General features: G+C 42.9%; 2 protein-coding genes across 6 annotated transcripts in view; both read right to left on the reverse strand.

Moving 5' to 3' along the window:
* Positions 1-521: 521 nt before the first annotated feature.
* Positions 522-16,903, reverse strand: LOC124140792 (glucose transporter type 1-like). Of its 2 annotated transcripts, none has more exons than XM_046508566.2 (13): positions 16,804-16,903; positions 16,439-16,594; positions 13,417-13,512; positions 12,090-12,250; positions 11,143-11,267; positions 10,305-10,475; positions 9,055-9,162; positions 8,193-8,281; positions 7,598-7,696; positions 4,857-5,069; positions 3,769-3,844; positions 2,065-2,192; positions 522-748 (listed from the first exon to the last, which is right to left on the reverse strand). In XM_046508566.2, the coding sequence occupies exons 2-13, from the start codon at positions 16,520-16,522 to the stop codon at positions 545-547; spliced, it is 1,554 nt and encodes a 517-aa protein (XP_046364522.1). In that variant the 5' UTR covers positions 16,523-16,594; positions 16,804-16,903; the 3' UTR covers positions 522-544. The 2 variants fall into 2 exon arrangements, with proteins under 2 accessions (XP_046364522.1, XP_046364523.1); XM_046508567.2 differs by having other exon boundaries at positions 16,439-16,604; positions 16,804-16,902.
* A 5,234-nt stretch (positions 16,904-22,137) lies between these two features.
* The window catches only part of LOC124140791 (glucose transporter type 1-like), a 42,287-nt gene continuing 36,956 nt past the window's right edge, over positions 22,138-27,468 (reverse strand). For all 4 annotated transcript variants that reach the window (XM_046508564.2, XM_048395778.1, XM_046508563.2 and 1 more), the window contains 6 exons: positions 27,071-27,159; positions 26,542-26,640; positions 25,307-25,519; positions 24,587-24,662; positions 23,843-23,970; positions 22,138-22,901 (listed from right to left, as the gene is read on the reverse strand). In XM_046508564.2, the coding sequence (XP_046364520.2) occupies positions 22,698-22,901; positions 23,843-23,970; positions 24,587-24,662; positions 25,307-25,519; positions 26,542-26,640; positions 27,071-27,159 (809 nt within the window). In that variant the 3' untranslated portion in view covers positions 22,138-22,697. The remainder of the gene's footprint in view (positions 22,902-23,842; positions 23,971-24,586; positions 24,663-25,306; positions 25,520-26,541; positions 26,641-27,070; positions 27,160-27,468) is intronic.

Below are 27,468 nucleotides of genomic sequence, written 5' to 3' on the forward strand. Positions count from 1 at the left end.
GGTAGAATAGGTCTTCAGCAACCCATGCTTGCCGTAAACGGCGGCTATGCTTGTCGTAAGAGGCGACTAACGGATCGGGTGGTCAGACTGGCTGACTTGGTTGGTACATGTCATCGATTCCAATTGCGTAGATCGATGTTCATGATGTCAGTCACTGGATTGTCTGGACCAGACTCGATTAATACAGACCGCCGTCATATTTGGAATATTGCTGAGTGCGACGTTAAACAACCAACCAACCATCATTGACGAAATCACGGTGACATTATTTGGACCACCTTTCAAAGGGCACTGGCCGTATCATATAGCTATTTTTACTGTTGCAATTAATGCTATCATTGTCAGTATGCACATGGTCAACGCTACAAGTGCAGAGTTAACTTCAGACAGTCCAATGGTTGAAATGTCTGTCCTGCAGAAAAAGAGAGGACATCGGAGTGCTTTGAGGAATAGCATGCTGACAAAGCTGCTAAAAGAACATTCATACATCCGTAGAGAATAGTCTACAATCTGTTTATATATTTTTAAGAGTAATTTATTTTGACTAAATGGCATTTGTGTTTTTCTTAAAAGAAACCGAATAGCTCTCCGATCTGAAACTTTGTCCTGTGATTCTGTCTTGTTTCCATTCTGATGAGATTTCCTCGATTGTTCTGCCTTTCGTTTCTGGCAGGAACATAACTAGGAATATCCAGAACAGCACGAGCAGAACAGTGAAGGGCAAGAACGAAAAACTCATCAGTCCTTTCTGGAGAAGAAAACGGGAGACAGATTATTATGTGTAAATTTGCGACGAACCTGTAGCTCACCTGGTAAATACCAATTCAGGGTGTTTCATCTGTCATGTTAGCAATTCAAACCTGTGCAGTAAGAAGGAATATTTTAGTGAGTAAGTGATGTTTCAGTAATACAATATTCAAGTGGGACCTATAGTGTTACAATTTTCAGCCGCCCCGTGAAGATTCCGGGGTAGAATAGGTCTTCAGCAACCCATGCTTGCCGTAAAAGGCTACTAACGGGATCGGGTAGTTAGGCTCGCTGACTTGGTTCATGCACGTCATCAATCCCCATTGCGTGGATCGATGCTCGTGATTTCAATCACTGAATTGTCTGGTCCAGACACGATTATTTACAGACCGCCGACATACAGCTGGAATAGTGCTGAATGCGGCGTTAAACAACACACAAACAAACAACCAAGTCAGCGAGCCTGTCTACCCGATCCCGTTAGTCGCCTCTTTCGACAAGCATAGTCGCCTTTTAAGGCAAGCATGCGTTGCTGAAGACCTATTCTACCCCTGAATCTTCACGGATCTGGTCATCCTGACTTCCATGTATCAAATGCTATGTAAAACCCCGCAAGATGTCAGGAGTTGCATACTTACAACCATTACAGTGATCCTTCAACAATTACATACATCGGTCATTCGATTAAACAAAACCAACAAAAGTTCTCCAAAACTCCGTAAGAAAGATATTTCTAGGCGCCCACACTTTAAGTTCAACACTGTGAGAGTTCCGGAGTAGAGTGAGTGAGTGAGTTGGGTTTAACGCCGCTTTTAACATCATTCCAGTTATATCATGGCGTGTCAGCTTAATGTGGGAGGAAAACCCGAAGTGACGCAGGTCTCAGACGTTTACCACTTCGGTGAAACCCAAGAGCACGGGTATGGTGCTGACAAACCTGGAAACTTAATCGGGGCGAACCGGGATTCGAACCCACAATCATAGGTTTCTGGCGTGCCCAGGGGACGCAAAGCTGGACAGCGAATCGCGACGCCTTAGACGACTGGGCCAAGCGTGCCCCTGTCCGGAGTGGTACAGGTCCACAACAACATATGACTGGTGTAAAATGCGACTGAGCGGACTTTGTTGATTGAGTGTGAATGGCAACTCGACGACGACAGTGCTACTAACACCACGACTGGTGTGTTTGGGTCCGCATTACCCCTGATACACCTGGAAAGTTGCTGACTGTGGCATTATATTTCGGCAAAGGCTGAACAAATGCATATTTGCTGGCAAGATTTGCTTTCAAGAGACACGCGTGTGTGACCAACATACCTGCATGTGAGGGAAGCCGTAACCAACGCAGAAGTTCGCCACCCAGTTGACGAGGACAGAGACACTGATGGCGGACGATCTCGCCCCTTGGGAGAACAGTTCGGCCACGATCAACCAGGGTATAGAACCTACAAAAAAGAGCGAATAAATTCAGTTATCACGTCGAACCTGCAATGTCACACCCATGTAGCTTTGTCCGTCTGTTGGTAGTTATTTAACGCCGCAATTGTCCAGCTCTGTGACGCTGGGTAGACAATTTAGTGATCAGAGAAGCCAGTGATTGATATTATAGGAAACTATCCACGCTGTCGGGGCACGATGACATTCAACTCAACTAAGCTACCGAGCTGTCCGACAAGCCGATCCAATACATCGCCTCATACGACCATCACTGGTTGCCTGCTACGACCATCACAGATTCCCTGCTACGACCTTTCACTGGTTGCCTCATACGACCGTCACAGGTTGCCTTTTACGACCATCACTGGTTGCCTCATACGACCGTCACAGGTTGCCTTTTACGACCATCACTGGTTGCCTCTAACGACCATCACAGATTCCCTGCTACGACCTTTCACTAGTTGCCTCCTACGACCGTCACAGGTTGCCTCCTACGACCATCACTGGTTGCCTCTTACGACCATCACTGGTTGCCTCTTACGACCATCACAGGTTGCCTCCTACGACCATCACTGGTTGCCTCTTACGACCATCACTGGTTGCCTCCTACGACCATCACTGGTTGCCTTTTACGACCATCACTAGTTGCCTCTTACGACCATCACTGGTTGCCTCTTACGACCATCACTGGTTGCCTCTTACGACCATCACTGGTTGCCTCCTACGACCATCACTGGTTGCCTCTTACGACCATCACTGGTTGCCTCTTACGACCATCACTGGTTGCCTCCTACGACCATCACTGGTTGCCTCCTACGACCATCACCAGTTGCCTCGTACGACCATCACCAGTTGCCTCGTACGACCATCACTGGTTGCCTCCTACGACCATCACTGGTTGCCTCCTACGACAATCACAGGTTGCCTGCTACGACCATCACTGGTTAGACCCGTGGAGATTCCGGGGTAGAATAGGTCTTCAGCAACCCATGCTTGCCGTAAAAGGTGACTATGCTTGTCGTAAAAGGCGACTAACGGGATCGGGTGGTCAGGCTCGCTGACTTGGTTGATGCATGTCATCGATCCCAATTGCGTGGATCGATGTTCATGATATCAATCGCTGGATTGTCTGGTCCAGACTCGATTATTTACAGACCGCTGTCATATAGCTGGAATATTGCTGAGTGCGGCGTTAAACAACAAACCAACCAACCAACTGACGGCGATGGCCACACAACCATCAACGTCGTCTCGATGCAACGGTACGGTGTTCAACTGCAGAGGGATAGCACTATCACTTACATATTTCAGTCACATACCCTCTCTAAACCTGAGATCGCATCCATGATCTAGTGAATAGAACGTCTTCCCGGTGAGAAGAAATTTAGTGTTTCGATATCCTACCAGGTCATACCAAAAGACGTTAAAATGTGGTATTTGTTGTTACCCTGAGTGCCGCTCGGCATTCATTGGACAAAACAAGGTCTGGTCAGCTTGGAGCATTCTGAGTAATCTGTGCTTGTCCTAAGACGCGAGTAAAATGGAATTTAAAAAAATGCTTGTGGGCAACGAAGATGAGCTCACCTGGTCCTAATGCGAAGAAGACGACGAACATGAGAGCCATTGCGACGCTGGCGCCATTGCACCATTCAACTCTGTCCTGAAGAAAAGAAGCGCCTTATAATACACCAGAGACCCGAAGAAATGGTTATTTTAAAAGTTATTCAAACAACGAGTTAAAGTTCATGTGTGATCATGTATGCCACACTTTAATTATCAATATATGTAATCCTTGTGCAGTTATCAAATGATTGGTTGGTTGGTTTGTTGTTTAACGCCGCACTCAGCAATATTCCAGCTATATGACGGCGGTCTGTAAATAATCGAGTCTGGACCAGACAATCCAGTGATCAATTACATGAGCATCGATCCACGCAATTGGGATCGATGACATGCATCAACCAAGTCAGCGAGCCTGACCACCCGATCCCGTTAGTTGCCTTTTACGACAAGCATAGTCGCCTTTTACGGCAAGCATGGGTTGCTGAAGATCTATTCTACCCCGTATCTTCACGGATCGTTATCAAATGAATGTCCACATCGGGCTAAATGAACAAAATGGAACATTTGGCTTGAATACTTTCTGGCAAACTGGTCTTTTTTATGAAGTGTCCATGGTAACCATTGTAACTAGTCGAACAGAAATCCATACATTGCATGGCTATTTTCTGTTGGCTGCTGTTTCTGACGTCTGTCAACTTTTGCCACATTGTGAGTTACTGCTACTTTTCTGTCTATAATATTTCACTACTGCTGGCCACTGGGGTATTTAGGATTTGTTTGTCGTGTGAGTTCATCTTACGGAAAGATTGAGAAGGGTGACAGCACATTAAACATTTGGGAAATGAATGTAATAACACCTGGCCAATTAAACTAATGAGAATGCAGGAATTTCAATGAACACAACGAAACTTGTTCTCGTCGCTATTTGGCTGAAATAATGCCGATGCGACGTTAGATATTAACTCACTCACTCTGTCCAATTTAGGTGTGGACCGTTGCGCAGAATATCAATCACTGGTTTGTCTGGTCCAGGCTGTGAACTGCTGTGAACTGTGGCGTAATACAGCAGACAAAACATATCTCGTTATGCTGTAATCTGTCTTACTCACCAAAAGCGAGAGGCATACTGTTATCAATATGCTAGACACGATCATTCCGCCGAGACCAATCAGATGCAGACTCCGTCGACCAACCCTGTCCATGAGTGGAATCGTCACGAGTGTCATGGCAACCATGATAGCTCCCACCCCGCTCGTGGCGTGAGTGGCTGTGGATTCATCTAGTCCTGCCCCCTTGAACAGGTTCCCCGAGTAGTAGAAGATCTGTAATGGAAAACGTGCAGTATAGCTTGTCGGCGAGAAACGAGCTGGAGATCAGTTCACAAACAAGCAAAACAAGTAATACACACACACACGTGCATGTTTGTCGTTATATAAGTAAAACTATTCTTGATCTAAAACTTATTTTCAACTCATCCCTGACGTCCTCCCGTTCTTAATGAGTTTCGTCCAAATGTAAAAGGTTCAAGTAACATACTCTTCACAAATCCATCACTTCAGATACAAAGAGAATCTAACCCTCGTGTCTTTTGATATCAAATATACCAACACGAGTTGATAAAAGTGGAAAAACCCCGAGGCTTGCCATTCCAAAGGACACGAGTGTGAGATTTTTTTATCATCCAACATCTTTCTTCCATATTTTTCAGCTTGTCGACAGTAATACGCGGTGTCTATGTACTGCTAACAGCCTCAGTGGCAGAGTCATTAGTGATGTCATTTGATTGTGACGTCATGGTAACAATTATGTCACAATGGTCTGCACGGCATTGTGATTCAATTTCATTGCAGCGAAATCTACAATGTAGATTCATAGATAAATGCTGGTCCTACCTCTTTATCATTGCAATTTTCTTAGACTGTATTATGTCTTTAATTCTAGTTGGGGGGAGTTAACACATGCAGAATAGCCTGTAGATAATATTCTGAAGCATCTACAGTTCATCACAACATCTTAATTTTGTTATAGTGGACCCCTGAAGATTCCGGTGTAGAATAGGTCTTCAGCAACCCATGCTTGCCGTAAAAGGCGACTATGCTTGTCGTAAAAGGCGACTAACGGGATCGGGTGGTCAGGCTCGCTGACTTGGTTAATGCATGTCATCGATCCCAGTTGCGTACGCGTGGATCGATGCTCATGTATCAATCACTGGATTGTCTGGTCCAGACTCGATTATTTACAGACCGCCGTTATATAGCTGGAATATTGCTGAGTGCGGCGTAAAACAACAAACCAACCAACCAACTGTAATAGTGAGTCAACATTAGAAGCGTCCTGTTACCATATAGCTTATGACAGAAGTAACTGACATCGTTCTGCATGTCCACCTGTTTGTCAAGTAGATCTCCATTTGAAACTTTGATTCGTGTAAAGAATTTATTGAAGAAATTTAAAGATTCATGTCTTTATAAGACCGAATTCGGCTTCTCACCCTTTTCAATCCACTGTGCTTCAGATCTTTTAATTGACACTTGTGTTGTAATTTGTTTTATATTCTCAAATGCATCTTTCAATTAATTTTATTTCCACTATTAGCTTACTCTTTTCTGTTTCATCTTCTGCCTTATCTCATTAAACTTCTTTGTCAGTTCGGTTTACCGATTTTATCTTTTCTTTCTTTTCAAGTTTCTTCTCGTCAACGTCATGGAATTTTGAATATGGTTTCTCTTCTTATCAATAATACGGTTTCGAAAAATAACTGGTCATCGATAGAAAAATGGTCAGACGTTTCATCGTTATTTTGATATAGTTGAGCTGTTTTCTCGCTCTCTCGTTGTTGGATTGTATGTAATTATATGTGTCCAAACTAAAGTCCTGACTAACGTCCCAGTCAACACGAACCAGGAGGACACTCTCCAAAGATCTAACTATTGAATCAAATTCTTCATAGAATTACGGCTCGTTATTTGGGCCACAGATTTTATTATTGCTAATTTATAATTGTCTAGGGTTAGTTCAATCGCAATCATATTACCTTTTTCATCAATATTAATGTTTTCGAGTTTGAAAACTAGTCTTTTGTGTGTTCATTATTCAATAAACAGAAGATATTATTATTTTTGACGTATTTATTTGAAAGGAATTGACTCAGCAAACTTTAGGTACATCCATAAACGCAAAAAATATATTGAAGTTAATGGTCGTTAACTTGATGAAGAAAGGCAGTCATAGTACGGGAGTCCTAAGTATACATGCGTTACGAATTGTAAAGAATTTATTGAAGATATTTCAAGATTCAAGTCCTTATAAGAACGAATTCGGCTTCTTACCCTTTTCAATCCACTGTGCTTTAGATCTTATAATTGACACTTGTGATGAAATTTGTTTTATATTCTCAAATGCATCTTTCAATTAAAGCAGTCATAAACAGTATGGGAGTCTGAAGTATACATATGTCACGAATTGCGAGTGAAATGACAAAAAACAAAGCCGTGAGGATTCTGAATAAGCATATGGTCCCCAACAACCCTAGCTTGTCTGAAGAGAACGACTAAATGAATCGGGTGGTCAGGCTCGGTGGCTTCCGTGTCACTGTATCTCAATCTCAGATACAGTAAACAACGGTTATTACGAACTCAAATGGACCACTAATTTTAGCTCGTTGTAACCGTAGTTCGTTATAAACATATATACACCATATATACAGCAAATGGCTTCGACCAAAACAAAGTTCGTTATATACGCCAGTTCGTTATAAGCGTGTTCGTTATAAACGTAGTTTACTGTAGCTTGAACATGGCTTAATTGCGGCGTTAAACAACACACCAGCAACCAACGACACACGACTTACCACATTTATGCCCGAGAGTTGCTGAGAGAGATGCATGACGATACTGATGATGAGGGGCATGCGCAGAGACCGCTCCTGAACAAACATGATGGCGCTAATCTGGAGTAGAAACATGATGGTCGTGAAAATGGTTTCTTGTTATAAATATTGCAATGAAATTTTGCCTCGTCGTGCTTGAACACCATACGTGCATCATACATGTAGCACTACGAGTACCAAATGAAGTTGAAATCCATAGGCCAGTTCTCTTTTTGTCTTTCGTCCCATAGCTTCATGTTACTTGAAGATATATTTTACTTTGCCATTCGACCCGTGAAGATCTGGTCCAGCAACCGATGCTTGCAGTAAAAGGCGACTATGCTTGTCGTAGGAGGCAACTAACGGGATCGGATTGTCAGGCTCGCTGACTTGGTTGATGCATGTGTTCGTATCCCAATTGCATGGATCGATGCTCATGATGTCAATCACTGGATTGTCTGGTCCAGACTCGATTATTTACAGACCGCCGTCATATAGCTGGAATATTGCTGAGTGCGGCGTTAAACAACAAACAAACAAAGAAGCAAACTTTGCCATTCTTGTGATCAGTGCACACCTTAGCGTCACCCATGGCTTGTTCGGCTTCCTTCTTCATCTCCGCGATTTCCCCACCCACGTCTCCGCCGCCACGTAGCGACTCCAGTACTGTGTGAACAAACATCGGTTCATTAACAACAAAAATAATTCTAACATTGTAAGTATGTTCTTAACAGTCGTCCATAACAAGATTTTACCAAAGATCACGGCCCAGTTCCACAAAGCCATCTCAGCGCTAAGGTGATCCTAATTCCAATACTTTAACGCTGACTTAAGGAAGTCGCTTTGTGGAACGGTGCCCCGTGGTCTTGTGGATAGAGCATCTTACGAAGGTCAGTGGTTCGATCCCCGACCACGTCATACCGAAAGACGTTAAAAGATGGTACATGTTGTTACCTGACTGAAGCTCGGCATTCTGGAGAATAAACCTGGTCGGCTTTGGGTCATGGTATCTGCGGCATGGTATATCAGTGAGCTAGCACTGTAAAGGTCAGTGGGCTAGCACTGTAAAGATTCGACCCGTGAAGATTCCGGGGTAGAATAGGTCTTCAGCAACCCATGCTTGCCGTAAAAGTTGACTATGCTTAGGCGACTAACGGGATCGGGTGGTCAGGCTCGCAGACATGGTTGATGCATGTCATCGATCCAAATTGCGTGGATCGATGCTCATGATATTAATCACTGGATTGTCTGGTCCAGACTTGATTATTTATAGACCGCCGTCATATAGCTGGAATATTGATGAGTGCGGCGTAAAGCAACATACAAACAACATAACATACAATCATTGCTTACAAAATTATTCGTGTACGCAGTGTAGCCTTTTTAATTCGAACTGACTAGATTCATAGTTGACTATGGAGTGTTGCTATGTCACAAACCTTTCCGTGCGTCCAGTTCTCTGCCCTGTGTTATCAGCAGATATCGGGGGGTCTCCGGGCAGAAAGGCATCACAACCAGTTGTAAAACACAAGGGAGTGCCGTCAAGCCTGGTAGAAGTCAATTCACATTACCCTTAATTGTTTAATTTAACCGAGAACATACGAGGAAGTATTTTGACGGATTACGTGGTTAACAAAGTCCATTAAGAAAGACAATCAAACAAATGTACGAAATTCTGAAATCAACAGATCGATGACAATGAGTTTGGAAATACGACATGGTTTTGTTGAAGTATTTTTGATCCTGACAGCTACTCATCACATCGATGTGGTGGAGAATGTGAAGACAGTATACACTGACAAACCTCCCGCCTGTGTTAACTGCTCCGGCAGTCATCCCTAATCTTCTATAGAATGTCCTTCATGGAATCTACGACCCGTTAAGATCCGAGATGGAATAGGTCTTCAGCAACGCATTCTTGCTATAAAAGGCTACTATGCTTGTCGTAAGAGGCGACTAACGGGATCGGGAGGTCAGGCTCGCTGACTTGGTTGATGCATGTCATCGTATCCTAATTGTGTGGGTCGATGCACATGATGTCAATCACTGGATTGTTTGGTCTAGACTCGATTATTTTACAGACCGCCGTCATGTAGCTGGAATATGGCTGGAATAGTGCGGCGTTAAACAACAAACAAACAATACCCATTCCATAACAATAATGATCTCTGCTACGAATCCGACTATATCATAAGTATGTATTTTCCATCAAAACAAAACCGTAATTTTGCACCGGTTCATTTAAAAAATAATTAACTTTCAATCTTTTGAGGATTTACGCAAAGTGCGCTCACCGATGTTTACGCTTATAACTCCATAGGCGAAAAATATAGTGATGTCTATTGTAATAAATAAATACGTCAACAATAATAATTTCACGGACAGCTTATCTAACCATGGACAAAAAAAACTGTGGATAATAATACGAAATCAGTTACAGCGCAACAATGCAACACAAGCCCCGCCCATTCTATTATCAGCCAATCAGGAAACAAGAGTCCGGAAACATTCGTATGGAAACTGCCTAGTTAGCCAATCAAAGGCCAGGGAAACATTTGTTTCAACCCTTGGCAACGTTTATTTGCGTGCATGCATTGTTAAAAAATACGAAGTCAAAAACTGATGGACGCTCCACGTGGTATTTGTTATTCATCAGGGTCATGATAATAGTTTACATGGTAAAACTCACCTAAAAGAACATGCCAGGACTGGTTGTTTCCGAATATCTCGGGAAAGCCGAGAATCTGCGAGATAAGTAAGCCGGAAACGACAAAAAGCTGATGCAAGACACCTAGAGCTCCCCGGATGTTAACCGAGGCAATCTCGCTGAGGTAGATGGGCGCAAGAGCCGTGTAGAGACCTGATAAAAGAGAATGCGTCGTAGATTATGTGCTACAGTCGAATATAAACGCCATTGCAAGAAAAAAAACAGTCTTGATTATCCGCCGAAACACACACCATTTGGCGTTAAGAGCAAAATAGCTGTAGCTGTATTCATGAAATATGAATGAATAGCTGAAAAAACAGTGATTACTCCAGGGGTTCTCGAAAGGATAACCATGTCGAGACCTACTGCTAGCAGACAATTTGCATAAAAGTTAAGTATGGTGTGTCTGACGTCAGCCGGTAAACAAAGCAGGCAAGCATGTGATCGATGGACGAAAAGTCGAGTGACACGATAGTGCATTTACTGATTCTGTTGAAACTAAAAGCCTAAAAGCATTTGTTTTGTGAACGCCGCACTGATTATGACGGCGGTCTCTAAATAATCGAATCTGGACCAGATAATCCAGTGATTAAAATCATAAGCATCGATCTACGCAATTTGGATTCGATGACATGCATCAACCAAGTCAGCGAGCCTGACCACCCGATCCCGCTAGTCGCCTCTTACGACAAGCATAGTTGCCTTTTGCGGCAAGCATGGGTCTTCATATGTGATACATTGACAGGACAATGGAGTGATGTCACTGGAGGTTTATATAGAATTGTATTGATAGCTGATGTTGTCATGGATTCATACATACCACAGTTGAATCCCACCACCAGCCTCCCGACAATGATCATCTCATAGGACGCCGTCATTCGGCTGAAGTACAACAGAGCCGCAGCGCCAATGCCTATGACGGCGTTAATCAAAGAGCCATTCTTCCTGAAAGTCAGAATTCAGAACCATTTCAGTAAAATTATCAGGGGTGGAGGTGTGTGTCGAAGGTGTGTATTTGTAAAGCACTCAAGACGCTACACAGTGCTGCGTACAAAGAGTACGTCATCAAGTGTATGCAATGTGCATGAAACGTCATGGTCAGTTGATGTCATATACATTGTACGTCATCATCACTGTGCGCCGTCTACAGAGTACGTCATGTGTAGGGCATGTCATGTACATATTACAGAGTACGTCATGTGCAATGTGTCTCATACATATTACGTCATAAACAGGTCATATGAAGGGAACGTACTGTACATAGTACGTCATGCGCAAAGTATGTCATGAACATGTTACGTCATATACAAGTTATGTGAAGGGGACGTCATATACAGAGTACGCCATGCGCAATGTATGTCATGTACAGATTACGTCATAAACAGGCCATGTGAATGGGTCATTGGGAGGGTGCGCCATGTATAGGGATTATTGTATGGTAGGTAATCCATGCGCAGAGTTCGTCATGTCGAGTGTATATTGAATAAAAAGTATGCCACTTTTAGATCAGGTCATACACAGGATGACATGTGCATGGTGCGTCATGGACAAGGTACGTCATGGGTTTGATACGTAATCTATAAGGTACAGCTTGTGCAATGTACGTCATGTACGGGATATACGTACGTATTGAGCTTGATAAGTCATCTACACGGTACGCCAAGTACACGTCATGTACGGGGAATATCGAGTACAGAGCAGGCAATGTGCACGAGGTATCATGTGCACGGGGAATAATATTCAGAGAAAACAATTCCGTAAACTCACCTGCCAAAGTAATCTGCCCACAGACCCGCCAACAGACCCCCGACGGCGCCGCCGATGGCAAAGGCTGCCACCAGGACGGCGAACAGGTTGGTCTGAGTGTCCACGTCCATCTCTTGACCGTCACGTGACATGACTGTGGCGTTCATGAACTCCTTGATCCTCTAAATAAAAAATTAAAAAACAAACAGGTTTTACAAGGTGCTTATGCTGCCAAACAGGTGGACAAGGATAAGCAAATCAGCTGATAATTAGGTGAGACCTACATGCTGCGGACTATCTGTGTTACCCGGTTCTGCAACTGCGAGTGCTTTCACTATTATTCAAGGCATAACCGATGTAATATTTCCATCGTGACATATGCACGAAAAAACCTGAAGAAACTTTTTATTAAGTTTGGAACGATTTTGCGTCCTAAGAGTCCCAGAATGAGTACGTCATGTGTATGGTACGTCATTAACAGGGTACGTCACGTGCAGGTTACTTCATGTGCAGGGTGCGTCATGTGCAGAACACGTCATGTCAAGGGTATGTTATGTTCAGGGTATTTCATGCCCGTGATACGGCATGTGTAGGTTACGTCATGTCCAGGTGACGTCGTGTGAAAGGTACGTCATGTGCAGGGTACGTCATGTGAAGGGTATGTTATGTGCAGGTTACGTCATGTGCAGGTTACGTCATGTACATAACACGTCATGTGCAGGCTACGTCACGTGCAGGTTACGTCATGTGCAGAACACGTCATGTGCAGGGTACAACATGTGAAGAGAATGTTATGTTCAGGGTACTTCATGCCAATGGTACGGCATGTGCAGGTTACGTCATGTGAAGGGTACGTCATGTGCAGGGTACGTCATGTGCAGGCTACGTCATGTGCAGGGTACATCATGTGAAGGGTACATCATGTGCAGGGTACATCATGTGAAGGGTATGTTATGTGCATGGTACTTCATGCCAATGGTACGGCATGTGCAGGTTACGTCATGTGAAGGTTACGTCATGTGCAGGCTACGTCATGTGCAGGTTACGTCATGTGCAGGGTACGTCATGTGCAGGGTACGTCATGTGCAGGCTACGTCATGTGCAGGTTACGTCATGTGAAGGTTACGTCATGTGCGGGTTGCATCATGTGCAGATTACGTAATGTACAGAATACGTCACGTGCAGATTACGTCATGTGCAGGTTACGTCATATGCAGGCTACGTCATGTGCAGAACACGTCATGTGCAGTGTACATAATGTGAAGGGTACTTTATGCCCACGGTACGGCATGTGCAGGCTACGTCATGTCGAGTTTACGTCATGTGCAGGGTGCGAAGGTTTACCTACAGCTTCAGGGGCGTTGATGACTCCAGTGTTGTAGCCAAACTGCAGTGATCCCATAGCGGCTCCACATATCGCCACTACCAGACGCAGGGTCAGTTTCTATTGAACAAATGAAATACACACTATTCAATCAACAGTAAGCCCACGGATGATCAAGATTGAGAGGATATGTCAACCTGCAGTAGATACTAAAATAAGATAAGATATAGAGATTATTAAACGGGCATGTGTGCCATACTGATTCCAAGAGACGAGTGTCAGAATTGTATTTCCCGAGCGAGAGGAGGGAAATACAAGAATCCTGAGTGTCGGTAAAACATGACACACATGCGAGTGTTATTATTTCTTCCTGCTGTAAGTTGGCAAAGCTTGTAAAATACCTAATCTACATCACAGATAGACTCTGATTTTCAGTATATTAGACTATTCTTTTGATAATGATAGCAATTATCCCAGTAGTTTCTCCAGATTCCCAATGGTTCATTCTGACTCGAACGTCGAATGACAAGAGCGACGCCATGTTGTCTACACTGAAAGTAGTCCCTACTTGATATTTGATATTTGCACCTCTATCCGCATATGACTCCAACGGATATCGTTTTTCCGTTGGCTTTATCCTGCCGAGAAACCTACCCATTATATATATATCGTGAGCGGACTGTCTTATGGAATTTTATGGACTTTTTCCCGCCCATTTAAATACATAAATATATATATATATATATATATATATATATATATATATACAGAGAGAGAGAGAGAGAGAGAGAGAGAGAGAGAGAGAGAGAGAGAGAGAGAGAGAATACAAAAGTCCAAAGATGAGCTGTATAATTTACTCAACCGGTTTCACGCATGTGACTTTCAAGAGTACAGTTATACCGTTACGCCGTTTTGACGTCACAAATATGTATATATATATATATATATATATATTGCGTCATACAGAAGGAAGTACTAAAACAATCAGTTGTATACAGAGTAAATAAAACTGGTGAAAGAACACAGCCCTGTGGAGCCCCAGTAGAGGTTATTACTGTGAATGAACGTGTCCGTTTTACACCAACAATCTGGTCTGTTGTCATTAAAGAAATTCACCCACTCACTAATGTTCCAGTTAACGCTAATATTTGGTGGTATTTAAAGCAGATGAACATCTACAAACAATATTCTGACATATGAGTTACACTTTTCTAGGTAGGTATCGATATTGTGCAAGAGGGACTGATGCGAGTTTTCCACATCTAGTCCTGGTCTGTAAGCAAAAGAGTGAGTGAGTATAATTTACGCCGCTTTTAGCAATATTCCAGCAATATCACGGCGGGGGACACCAGAAATGGGCTTCACACATTGTACTCATGTCGGGAATCGAACCCGGGTCTTCGGTGTGACGAGCGAACGCTTTAACCACTAGGCTACCCGACCGCCCCTGTAAGCACACTGAAGGTCGTCTAAAATGTGATCGACTTCTTCAATTGATATTTTGTTTCCTTACACATTCAAGGCATTTCATCGCAAGCGAAGTCAAGGCAACATGACGACAATCATTATGGACAGATGGAGGGGCGATGGGGTAGCTTAGTGGTTAAAGCGTTCGCTCGTCACGCCGAAGACCCGGGTTCCATTCCCCACATGGGTACATTGTGTAAAGACCATTTCTGGTGACCCCCGCTGTGACATTGCTGGAATATAGCTAAAAGCGGCGTAAAACTGTACTCACTCATTAAGGGCAGATGGATTTGTTTTGCTTTTGAATGGGTATGACATTTGATGTTTTCCAAAGAAGAGCGATTCAATGATTGTCAACATAAATTTCGAAAATTGTTTTAACAATACCACTGCACTCTTTCAAAACAAAACCAGACTAATATTACCAGGGCCCTATGCTTTACGGATATTGAGTTGGCTAAAAGAACTATTAACATCATTATCAACTATTATCAACGATCTGGATTTATGGCCTCCTGGTCCAAGCTAAGGCTATTTTCTACGTAGACTGCAAAGAGCGTCAACAGACCCTTGCTCAAGGAAAAAAACAACAGACGGAAATACTATGATTTCGAATTCCTTCGAAAATACTCCAATAACAGCATACTTTCTTTTTAGCAGCAGTAACAAATATAAATTAATTCGAATTTTCATTCTGGATCCCTTGATATGCTTTTAAATTATTAGCTGATGCAGTGTATATATCCATTTTAATCTTACCTTGTGATTTAACGTCGCGTTCAAGAGTATTTAACTTTTGTAGCGATGTGCATGCACGTGTGTGTATGTGTGGCTACGTGTACTAGTCCGGACTGAGGCAGGTTTATACTGTAAGCCCACTGGAATACCATCCCGTACCTCAACATGGATACCCACTCAGACATAATATACTGACTCAGAACCGACCAGTCCTTGTTCAATCCCCTTCATGCCGAGCGCCGCAACACGTACAATCTTTTAAACGGTTTTTGAGGCGGTCGGTCAATATATGAACAATATACGATATAGGTTACTTAAATCCCATACGACAGTCCACTCACGAATTCATACTTGAAATGGGACATACTACATCTGTCTGAACAGGGTACCCGGTAGGATGAGATGGGCACACACCAACCTAAACGTCCGAGTCGTCTTTTGGGATCGTTTGGTCATGCTCGTTGACTTGGTTAATGGCGTGTTATCCTACATGTAAGACGTGGGGTCACACAATATCAGTTACTGGTTTCTCGGGTATACGTACATACTCGGTTATTTCAGGCTGCCGGAATATAACCCTTGCATATTGCTGTGGTATTAAACAACAAACAAACAAAGCAAGCATAATCATGTATCCATTCGCGGAACTATAAATGGTTTGACATTTGTCTACATCGTACAGCTCTGCTGGTGTAATCTGTAGCTCTTCTATTAACGCTAATTAGGGATGCAATAACTTCATCGAAAGTGAAAAGTTCACATTGATGCGGAGAAAAAAACTGGATTTTTTCTAGACACCGTTATTGTGGAACTGAATGGACGTATATCGTACGTAACTCACCCCCTGAGCTGGACCAGACTGTATACCTGGGACACCCTTCTCTTCAGCTGCACTCGGCCCAGGGTTAGACGCTTTGCTATCCATGCTGATGGCAGTGTCAGTCGCCGCAGTATGCTGCTACAGTGAACAGGGTCTTCCGTTGGCAGCTTGGTGGATCTGAAAACACCTGAAAAGTTACATATTGTGTTATAAAAATAACGTAAATGCTGCAACGGATGAAAGCATTTGGTTCCTCTACCATGTTTACAAACAACGACATCATATCAGAGGAGAAACTGCCCTTCAACGGCAGATAATTTAGAAAACTTGGCACAGAAATGTTAGACAGTGTGTCTGAGCATTTGTGTCAGATTTACAAACACAACCTTCTAGTCTCACATATCCCACGTTGTAATGGCAAGGGAATACAAGGAAGAAAATCAGGTTTTACAGAAATGACACTGTGACATTTCTACGAAATCGCTGTGTCGTACCTAATTTGCATTCTTTGACAGCAGATTAAGCCACGTTTACACGTCAAGTTTAGTCGTCTCGAGATCTTGCTTAGAGTGAGTGAGTTGGGTTTAACGCCGCTTTTAACAGTATTCCAGTTATATCACGGCGTGTCAGCTTAATGTGGGAGGAAAGCCCGAAGTGATGCAGGTCTAAGACGTTTACCACTTCGGTGAAACCCACGAGCACGGGTATGGTGCTGACAAACCTAGAAACATAATCGGGGCGAACCGGGATTCGAACCCACAATCATAGGTTTCTGGCGTGTCCAGGGGACGCAACTCTGCACAGCGAATCCTGCTGAGACGATCAAGTCGTCCTAATGTTTTACTGTGGAGGTGAACGCGTATTGAGGTTCGTAGTTTCAAACCAGGCCATATTAGGGATTTACATTGTACGCTATATGCAGCCAGACAATATGCAGATGGAATATTGCTCACTGCGGTGTTATTTAAACAACCCTCATTCACTCACATGTTACAAAAAACGGTCAAAATGTTGCGTTTTCGCATTGATGCACTGGTGAATTTGGCCACTTTTTGCGTGTTTTGTAAGGGTGACAACGTGACAATGTCCCTCCAAGGATTCCATAGTATAAGAATGTTGTAAGTTGAATTGAAGTGAGTAAGTTTGGTTCATCGCAGCTTTGAACAGTATGGCGCCGACAAACCTCGAACGCTAACCAAATCTGACCGATTCTGGGATTCAAACCCACGACCATAAGTTTCTTGTACGTTTAGGTAGTGCCTTAGACGACTGGGCCACTCGTGCCCCGTAAAAAAACCGGGGGCACGGGTGGCCCAGTCGTCTAAGGCGCCGCAATTCGCTGGGCACGTCAGAAACCTATGATTGGGTTCGTATCCCGGTTCGCCCCGATTATATATCTAGGTTTGTCAGCACCATGCCGTGCTCGTGGGTTTCACCGAAGTGGTAAACGTCTGAGACCTGCATCACTTCGGCCTTTCCTCCCACATTAAGCTGAAACGCCGTGATATGACTGGAATACTGTTAAAAGCGGCGTTAAAAAACAAACTCACTCACTCACTCACCATTACAAAAAGCAAATGATAATTACGGGACAATTCCGAGTACGCATACAGAACTAAATAAGTAAGGGATCATGGATATTTTTGGGGATATGGTTTTGCAGTGAAGCGTACTGGTCGTCAAATTCTATTAAGATATCTTAGAATCTATTCATGATTTCTTACCTGGTTGTTTTCTAGTTTTATTACCGCATGGTATCCCAATTATGTTGATCGATGCTCATGATATCAATCACTGGATTGTCTGGTCCAGACTCGAATATTTACAGACCGCCGTCATATAGCTTTAATATATTGCTGAGTGCGGCGTTAAACAACAAACAAACGAAACGGGAGCCTGGTTATATATATATCCCACGTCGGTTATGTGAGAACTGGCCTATATGTCAACCAGCCTCGAGGCAAAAACCTGCGTCCTGTGTTATAAATACAGTCATTACATCACTGCTGTCTCTATGAGAAAGTAGGTCGTGACGTTATACATCACTGTTATCAAGCTATCTCTGTGGGAACGTCAGTCGTGAAGTCAAAACAAGTTCGGCAAGACACGTTGTTCTTGGGGGGATTTCTCAGCAAAGATCTAAATTAAAGCGACGAAACCCATTTCACAGCCACAAGAAATCTCTAAAAGCAGAGTCGGTTGTACGATTCAGACCAAGTATGAATCACTATCAAATAGTGACGATACCATATGTTCGTGAAAAGGTGAGCATATCCTGAGACACCTGTGGCACCCGTCACAAACACATGCAAAGGCAAGTCAATTGTCCAGCTGAAAAAAACCACGAGAACATGTGTAACATTGTAGGACTTACAAATGTACTGGTTTGTTTGGAACCGGCCATATTATTTTCTGTGTGTGTGTCGGGGGGGGGGGGGGGGGGGGGGGGGGGAGGGGTCGGACTAGAATTTGATAATAATGAAACGTTTTCTGGATGTCCCGAATGCAGTGATCTGTGAGCAAGTTTTGTTTGGCCTTTTCAAGAAGTGATACACAGGAAAAAAAACAAATAATAAATTATTTTGGACGTAATTCAAAATCAACATCTCGTTTTAAGTTCAAACATTCAGCGAATGGGCTATCGTGTCACGGGATTGTCTGGTCTACCATTTGATTGTAAAGACAAGATAATTTATGGATGACAAATTATTTATTATGATGCACGACCTGTTTGTTTTAAATATATGACATTTGCATCCCTTTATCTTTTCAGTTGATTGAGACCCGTGAAGATTCCGGGGTAGAATAAGTCTTCAGCAACCCATGCTTGCCGTAAAAGGCGACTATGCTTGTCGTGAAAGGCGACAAACGGGATCGGGTGGTCAGGTTCGCTGACTTGGTTGATGCAGGTCATCGATCCCAATTGCGTGGATCGATGCTCATGATATTAATCACTGGATTGTCTTGTAAGATTTCAGGGGATTTGGTATGTAGGCATCCACCCTTAACTTACAGTAGCCAGCACGTCGTGACTGTAAGAGGGATGGGGGACAAAGGGTAAATAAGTATGTGTTTATCTATATAATATGACTGTCTCTCTTAGAAGTGAATCGTAAATCATCAGAAGCTCCTTGTCAATGTAACTCTGATTCGATGTCAGTCTCGGACATGTCTGAGGAGTGAGTGAGTTGGGTTTAACGCCGCTTATAACATAATTCTAGTTATATCACGGCGTGACTGCTTAATGTGGGAGGAAATCCCGAAGTAATGCAGGTCTCAGACGTTTTCCACTTCGGTACAGTGAAACTCGGTGTATATGTATATTCAAACGGTTCAATTTTAAATATAAACTTCCAAGCCAAATAGTGATCGAAAAGGAAAAGTAAGATGTTCAGATTGGCATGACCTGCCGATTGATAGAATGGGGCCCATCCTACCACCCATCAGGGCGAAGTAAGGGTCAAAGTGGTCTTTTGGGCAAAGGAACGCTACTCCTGGACTCAGTTCCCTCAACCAACAGACTCCGGTCCTTCACCGACACAGGGACACAACCCACGGTTGGTTGGTTGGTTGGTTGGTTGGTTGGTTTGTTGTTTAACGCCGCACTCAGCAATATTCCAGCTATATGACGGCGGTCTGTAAATAATCGAGTCTGGACCAGACAATCCAGTGATTGATATCATGAGCATCGATCCACGCAATTGGGATCGATGACATGCATCAACCAAGTCAGCGAGCCTGATCACCCGATCCCGTTAGTCGCCTTTTACGACAAGCATGGGTTGCTGAAGACCTATTCTACCCCGGATCTTCAACCTACGGCAAACAGCTGCATGTTGCCCAATTTGGTCGCCTCTTACGACCAGCGATGTGGTGCTTGGGGCACATTCAACCCCAGTCCGCACGGGGACATATTGTGTGACATTTTATGACATCTTGTGTGACATCTTGTGAGACATATTGCTCACATATTGTACGACATATGCATGACATTGAATTACAAAGAAAAGTTGTTACAAATCAATATTTTCTTCTGTGTATTTTTAAGGGAACATACGTTACACAAATATGCATAAAGGTATAATTGAAATAATAATAACAATTGAAAACGACGAGTCTGTTTAATATCGGATTATCAAAATAGATATTTACATCAGTCTTTCTGCTGATGATGAATGTACATATGAATGACAATGAAATATAGTAAATGGAGTGTTCGAAGTAATACGAGAGGGTTATTATCCAAATTTGTATCCCTTTTGGTCCTGTTGAATAAACAAAAAAATCAAACTTGAAAATTCAAACTGTTAGTGATTTAACAAGAAACGTCTAAACTTATACAAATAGTTGGGTAAATTATGCCAACACAAAGAAACATAATTTTGAAATATTTCAAATATACTGGAGAATCAGTGGAAATCTATTGTCCCGGGCGTAACCGTTATAGTTACCGGTCTTTTTAGAGAAATAAAAAGTAAATCCAATATTTCTTTCGGTGTATTATTGTAAAACTTATATTTTCCCTCAGCCTAGCAAAGAAAAAGAATAATATCACCACATTTTAAAACCTGGATTATCACTCGTTGTGAGTAAAAAAAGAAAAACATGATAATTTACTCTTCTCTGTGTCCCCCACATTACATTGGTTCCCCACTGAAAAATTAAGGATGAAAGTTAAGGGCTATCTCAAACTTTATAGATAGATAGAGATTACTGACATAAAAAGGGTACATATTTTGATAATGACCCGAGATCAAACACAATAAAAGCGTTGGTAGTAGGAATCCGAGTATATCATAGGTATGTGTTTATGAACTACTGTACGACAGAGATTAACCCAGTCTAAAATAAGAAATTGCATCGGACATCATGTTTTTGCGTCGAATTTGAAAATGTGATTCAAATGTCAACAGCAAACCTTTTGGAACCTTTTACTGAGGCCTTGCATATTGCAACTACTGCTGTGCAAATGTCGTAGGACGCTCTATCAAATTTTCGATGTCACGCAAGTCTGACCACGCGATCAATTTAGTCGTATCTTACGAAAGTATAGTTTGCAGGAGGAAGAAGTATCTGGAAAGCTATCCTTCCGGGGTAGGTGCTATCCTTATACGCACTTTCGCATTCGACCCGTGAAGATCCGGGGTAGAATAGATCTTCAGCAACCCATGCTTGCCGTGAAAGGCGACTATGCTTGTCGTAAAAGGCGACTAACGGGATCGGGTGGTCAGGTTCGCTGACTTGGTTGATGTATGTCGTTGATCCCAATTGCGCGGATCGATGTTCATGATATCAATCACTTGAATGTCTGGTCCAGACTCGATTATTTATAGACCGCCGTCATATAGCTGGAATATTGCTGAGTGCGGCGTTAAAAAAAACAAACAAACAAACAAACCTTCAATGTCAGTAATCTCTGCTCAGTACAAACGAGTTTTGACTGTTTGCTACGTTAACAAAAAATATACTCAAGGTGACCATGAGTAAGGTCAATAAAAGCCACCTTAGCAGGAATAGAAAATAAACTGTTCATGACAAATCAAACTATTATTATTCCAGCAAATGCGCTACACCAAAATAGCTGAAAAAACAAATGATGTCTTGCCTTGTCTTGTTATTAATTATAATGCTCTTGCATTATTCATGCTGTGACCTAGATATGCAAGTGGTAATATACCATACCTCCAGCTCGCTGGTTATGTCCTTTTTTTACATGTGCAAAAACATATCAATATGACCTTTAAAGGTCAGGAGCGGTCGGGTAGCCTAGTGGTTAAAGCTTTCGCTCGTCACGCCGAAGACCCGCGTTCGAATCCCGACATGGGTACAATGTGTGAAGCCCATTTCTGATGTCCCACGCCGCGATATAGCTGGAATACTGCTAAAAGCGGCGTAAAACTATATTCACTCTCCCACTCACTCACTCATAAGTGGTCAAGCTATCAATATTAACCGGTTAACTAAGCGGTTCTACAAGCCAGCGTTTCATAACGTCAAAACGTTTCACTTGCTCGACACGTCACAGTTGACTCTGACAGTTGGACTTGGAAGGTTGAAATGTTCGGTTTGGTGGATTACATAAGTGTTATTGTTTCTTTGATAATATCTGTTGTATAGTGTTTAAGAACCTCCGGATCTGTAAATGAAGCAGGGGTGTGACCTCTTGAGTTTACGGCACAACAGCAACTACTCCTGCACAAACGCTTGAAGCGCATCTTTGCAGCAGAGGTTGACTCAGCACAGTGTCATTTTGTTCGTGATGATGTGATGTGTTAACCCTTTATGAGCTGTCGGGGTTCTTCTGGTAAGAGACCAAATAGCTCTCTGATCTCGGCTTATCACCTTTGCCTCCATCTTTTCGCCATATTGATGAGATTTCCTCAATCGTTCTGCCTTTCGTTTCTGGTAAGAACATGAATACGAATATCCAAAACAATATGATCATAACGGTAAAGGGCACGAAGGAGTAGCTCCCCAGTCCTTTCTGGAAAGACAAAACAAAAGAATACATCTTAGAAAATGTCGAACGAGAAATAAATGTCGTTTTGCGTACTCATATGTATGCTGTCATAAGAAAAATGTTTGTTTGTTTGTTGTTTAACATCGCATCCAGCAATATTCCAGCTATATGAATTCAGTCAGTAAATAATTAAATATGTACCAGACAATCCTATGATCTTGATCGTCGATCCACGACATTTGGATATGAGTGAGTGAGTGAGTGAGTTAAAATTTCACGTCACATCGGCATTATCTCAGCCATATATCGACGAGACCAAGTTAATATATTGACAATTTAGTCATTAATGCAAAATTTTGTTTAAAAACAAGTTGGATATGATGACATGCATGTCACCGAACCTGACCACCCGATCCCGATCTTACGACAAGCATATGTTGCTGGAGACCTCTATTCTTACCCTGGTTTGTTTGTTTGTCGTTTAACGCCAAACTCAGCAATATTCCAGCTATATGACGGCGGTCTGTAAATAATCGAGTCTGGACCATACAAGTCAGTGATTGACATTATGAGTATCGATCCACGTAATTGGGATCGATGCCATGCATCAACCAAGTCAGCGAGCCTGACCACCGAACCAGTTAGTCGCCTTTTACGACAAGCATAGTCACCTTTTACGGCAAGCATGGGTTGCTGAAGACCTATTCTACCCCGGAATCTTCACGGGTCCCACGAAATTGGGATATGATGACATGCAAGTCACCGAACCTGACCACACGATCCCGTTAGTTGCCTTTTACGACAAGCATAGTCGCCTTTTTCGGCAAGCATGGGTTGCTGAAGACGTATTCTACCCCGGATGTTCACGGGTCTCTTACCCTGGATCCTCACGGGTCAACTGGAATTTACATATCTATGTAAATTGAGATCCTGTATCGAAAATAGGGGACTTTTAGTATTTTTACCTGCATCTGGGGGAAGGCGTAACCCACACAGAAGTTGGCCACCCAGTTGACGAGGACAGAGACACTGATGGCGGACGATCTCGGCCCCTGGGAGAACAACTCAGCCACTATCAACCAGGGTATGGAGCCTTGAAATGAGAAGAATAAATTGTGTTTGAAAAAACTAACCGTTAACATGTTTTAATTAAATTACTTTTAATAAAAGTGTGAGTGAGTATTGTTTTACGCCACTTTAAGCGATAAGTATTCCAACAGTATCACGGAGGGGGACACCGGAAATGGGCTTCAAACATTGTACCCATGTGGGGAATTGAACTCGGGCCTTCGATGTGACGAGAGAACGCTTTAACTACTAGGCTACCCCATCGCTCTTTTACTCATGATTTTAACCAAGTGCTAAAATTAGTTGTCACACCTTATAGGTCTAATCAATACCTTACATATTACACGGGCAACGATGGCCAACGTAACCACGGCTCCTCGAAGTGCTGAGCAGAGTTGCATCCCTTGGGCGTGCCAGGAACTTATGATTGTTGTTTGGAATCCCATATTAGACATCATTATGATTCTAGGTTTGTCAGAACCATACCTATGCTCGTTGGTTTCAAAGTGGTAAACGTCTAAGACCTGCATAGCTTCGTGCTTTCACTCTGTGATTTAACTGTAGTGTTTGAAGCGGTGGAAAATCTAATTCAGTCACTCATTTATTATATCGTTTTAGAGGAGGTCACTTTGCCCACGTACCTGGTCCAAGGGCGAAGAAGACGACAAACAGGAGAGACGTAGCGATGCTTGCCACTTTAAACCACTCTACCCGGTCCTGGAATACAATGAACTTTTAGGTTTGTCGTTCATATATAAAAAAAAACACACGATGTTTATGCTAATGTGCATCTTCCCGGGGCAGAGCTGTCAACTGTCGATAAAAGTCCAGAACGACCCGTTTTATTACAATAAATATCATGATTATTGATCAGATCGTTTTGTCTGGGCGCCGCCATTTTGTTTGAAGCAAATGCAAGGGATATGAGAGGCGGAATTTGATTGGTCAGTAGGAGGACATAGAAGGGACGTAACTCGTAATAGTCACCAGCGGCGCTACGATCGAGCCACGGAATTCCAGCTTTGTTCGGCAGGGGTGGAAACTGGACTTATTTAGTCAGTTATCTCCCTTGCCTCGGGAGGATGGCTAATGTTAGAGAGGGTAAATTAGTCATCATGACAGAACTTTCCCTCAGGCACTTTTGTCAATCTATTATTAGACGATAGCCGTATTTGGAAAGCCAGGTCCAATCTCTGAAAAGGACCCTAATATATAAAAATTGAAAGTACCACTTACTTTTAAATTGCATCTTGTTTGTATAAGAGAAACATTATGCTAATGAAATGTGCATTTATTCTTGACATGGCTTAAGTAATCGTAATTGTTTATCATAGTTTCTACATAATCCTCTTCCAACTCACCAGAAGCGAGAGGCACACTGTAATTAAAATGCTAGACACGGCCATTCCGCCTAGACCAATGAGATGCAGTGTCCGTCGACCAACCCGGTCCATGAGTGGAATCGTCACCAGTGTCATGACAACCATGACAGCTCCAACCCCGCTCGTGGCGTGTGTGGCTGTGGATTCATCTAGCCCTGCCCCCTTGAACAGGTTCCCCGAGTAGTAGAAGATCTGTAATAAAAACACGAGTGTACTGAATTATGTCACCTTATAGTACACCCTCAGATGAGTGAGTGAGTGAGTATGGTTTTACGCCGCTTTTAGCAATATTCCAGCAATATCACGGCGGGGGACACCAGAAATGGGCTTCACACATTGTACCCATGTCGGGAATCGAACCCGGGTCTTCGGCGTGACCAGCGAACACTTTAACCACTAGGCTACCCGACCGCCCCACCCTCAGATGAAGAAGCTAGTCATATTTGTTAGTTTAAGGTGTGTTGGTTACATTTTTAAAGCGCAGAGATCGGAAGGTCGGTGGTTCGATCCGCGGCCGCGTCAAACAAAAAGGCGGTAAAGATAGTACGTGTTGTTACCCTTCTTGGGGATCGGCATCTTGAGGATAAAACAGGGACGGTCATGTCGGAGACAGTACACTGTGTCTGAGTTGGGTGTCCCTGTTAAACTGCGACATGGTAGACCAAACTCTAACAATTCACTTGGAATTGTGTATAAAACAGTACCGTATATGAGAAGAATCCTGTGTGACATCGCTTGAACTCACCGAAATCATAAGTGAGTGAGTGAGTTGGGTTTAACGCCGCTTTTAACAGTATTCCAGTTATATCGCGGCGTGTCAGCTTAATGTGGGAGGAAAGCCCGAAGTGATGCAGGTCTCAGACGTTTACCACTTCGGTGAAACCCACGAACACGGGTAAGGTGCTGACAAACCTAGAAACATAATCGGGGCGAACCGGGATTCGAACCCACAATCATAGGTTTCTGGCGTGCCCAAGGGACGCAAACCAAAATCATATGATGATTAACATGTTATACTTGACGCTTCTCAAATTCTGTGGCAGTTCCTATTCATCTAAGTGCGCACTATAGTTTCTTCAGAACTATGTTACCATCTGTATCCATGTTTCTGTCGGTGCGCTTGGACCAAATGGGTTATTAGTGTACTTCTGGACTATGTATCAATGGTAAGATGCCACTTTGATAAACGTCTTTGCTTGAATCACGTGACTTACCGCGACAATTCCCGAGAGTTGCTGCGAGAGGTGCATGACGATACTGATCAGAAGGGGCATGCGCAGAGATCGCTTCTGAAACAGCTTGATAACGCTAACCTGAAATATATGTCAATAAAAAAATTGTTCATTTTAAGAATTGACCTCATTATGTTTTCTGCGTTTGAGTAGGTACAAACGTGAAACACGGATTACACACTGTAAATCCGCAAAATCTGCACATCGCTTCTAACGTTTATACCAACATCAAATCATATTAAAGACCCACCCATTCTATAATAAGCCAATCAATGGATTTCGGTTTGTGGAAACATAAGTGCAAACAAAAATGGTTGGTACGCCAATCAAATGCCACGGAATCATATGCAATTTAATTATTTTGAAGACAATATTTGTGTTCTTTGTTAAGTCTTTAACGCGTCTGTATCAAATGCAAATTGCATGTATTATGTTTGTAACAGACGGTGTATATTACTGTTTAATCAGTGCTGACCGATCTTAAGTTCCTCCAATCATAATCCAGACTTACCTTGGCCTCGCTTTGAGCTTGTTCCGCCTCGATTCTCATCTCCGATATCTCAGCATCAACGTCTTCGATTCCGCGAAGCGACTGCAGCGCTAAAAATGTTTTTGGGGTTACAGAAAATATATAGGCTCATAATTTGAACGAAAAGTTTTGGGTTTTGCAGATGTAGCTGAAAAAATATCTTGCCTCCTTACAAAATCTCACCAATCAAGGAAGCCGGGAGATGCTTTGAGGTTTTACTTCTGTCAAGTTATAAGACCAACGGTTTTACCCCGGATCTTCACGGGTCGTTTTTACGTTGCATCAACATGGCCAAAGTAATGTAGTGGTCGCTGCTTCACCCAAACACCGGGTTGCACAGGGAAGGAATTCTTTGTGGTTCTGATGTCTGTTTGTATGCT

Source organism: Haliotis rufescens, unplaced genomic scaffold (assembly GCF_023055435.1).
Source record: "Haliotis rufescens isolate VD_foot unplaced genomic scaffold, xgHalRufe1.0.p SCAF_141, whole genome shotgun sequence".
Classification (NCBI taxonomy): Eukaryota; Metazoa; Mollusca; class Gastropoda; order Lepetellida; family Haliotidae; genus Haliotis; species Haliotis rufescens.

Bases quoted from the DNA above. Each gene is read 5' to 3' on its own strand.
- LOC124140792 (XM_046508566.2), bottom strand. From the start codon at position 16,522: ATGGATAGCAAAGCGTCTAACCCTGGGCCGAGTGCAGCTGAAGAGAAG. The intron at 8,282-9,054 runs GTTTGTGACATA...TTGTTCACACAG, and splicing joins AGAACTGGACGCACGGAAAG to TACTGGAGTCGCTACGTGGC. The intron at 5,070-7,597 runs GTAAGTCGTGTG...TTTCCATTACAG, and splicing joins AACTCTCGGGCATAAATGTG to ATCTTCTACTACTCGGGGAA.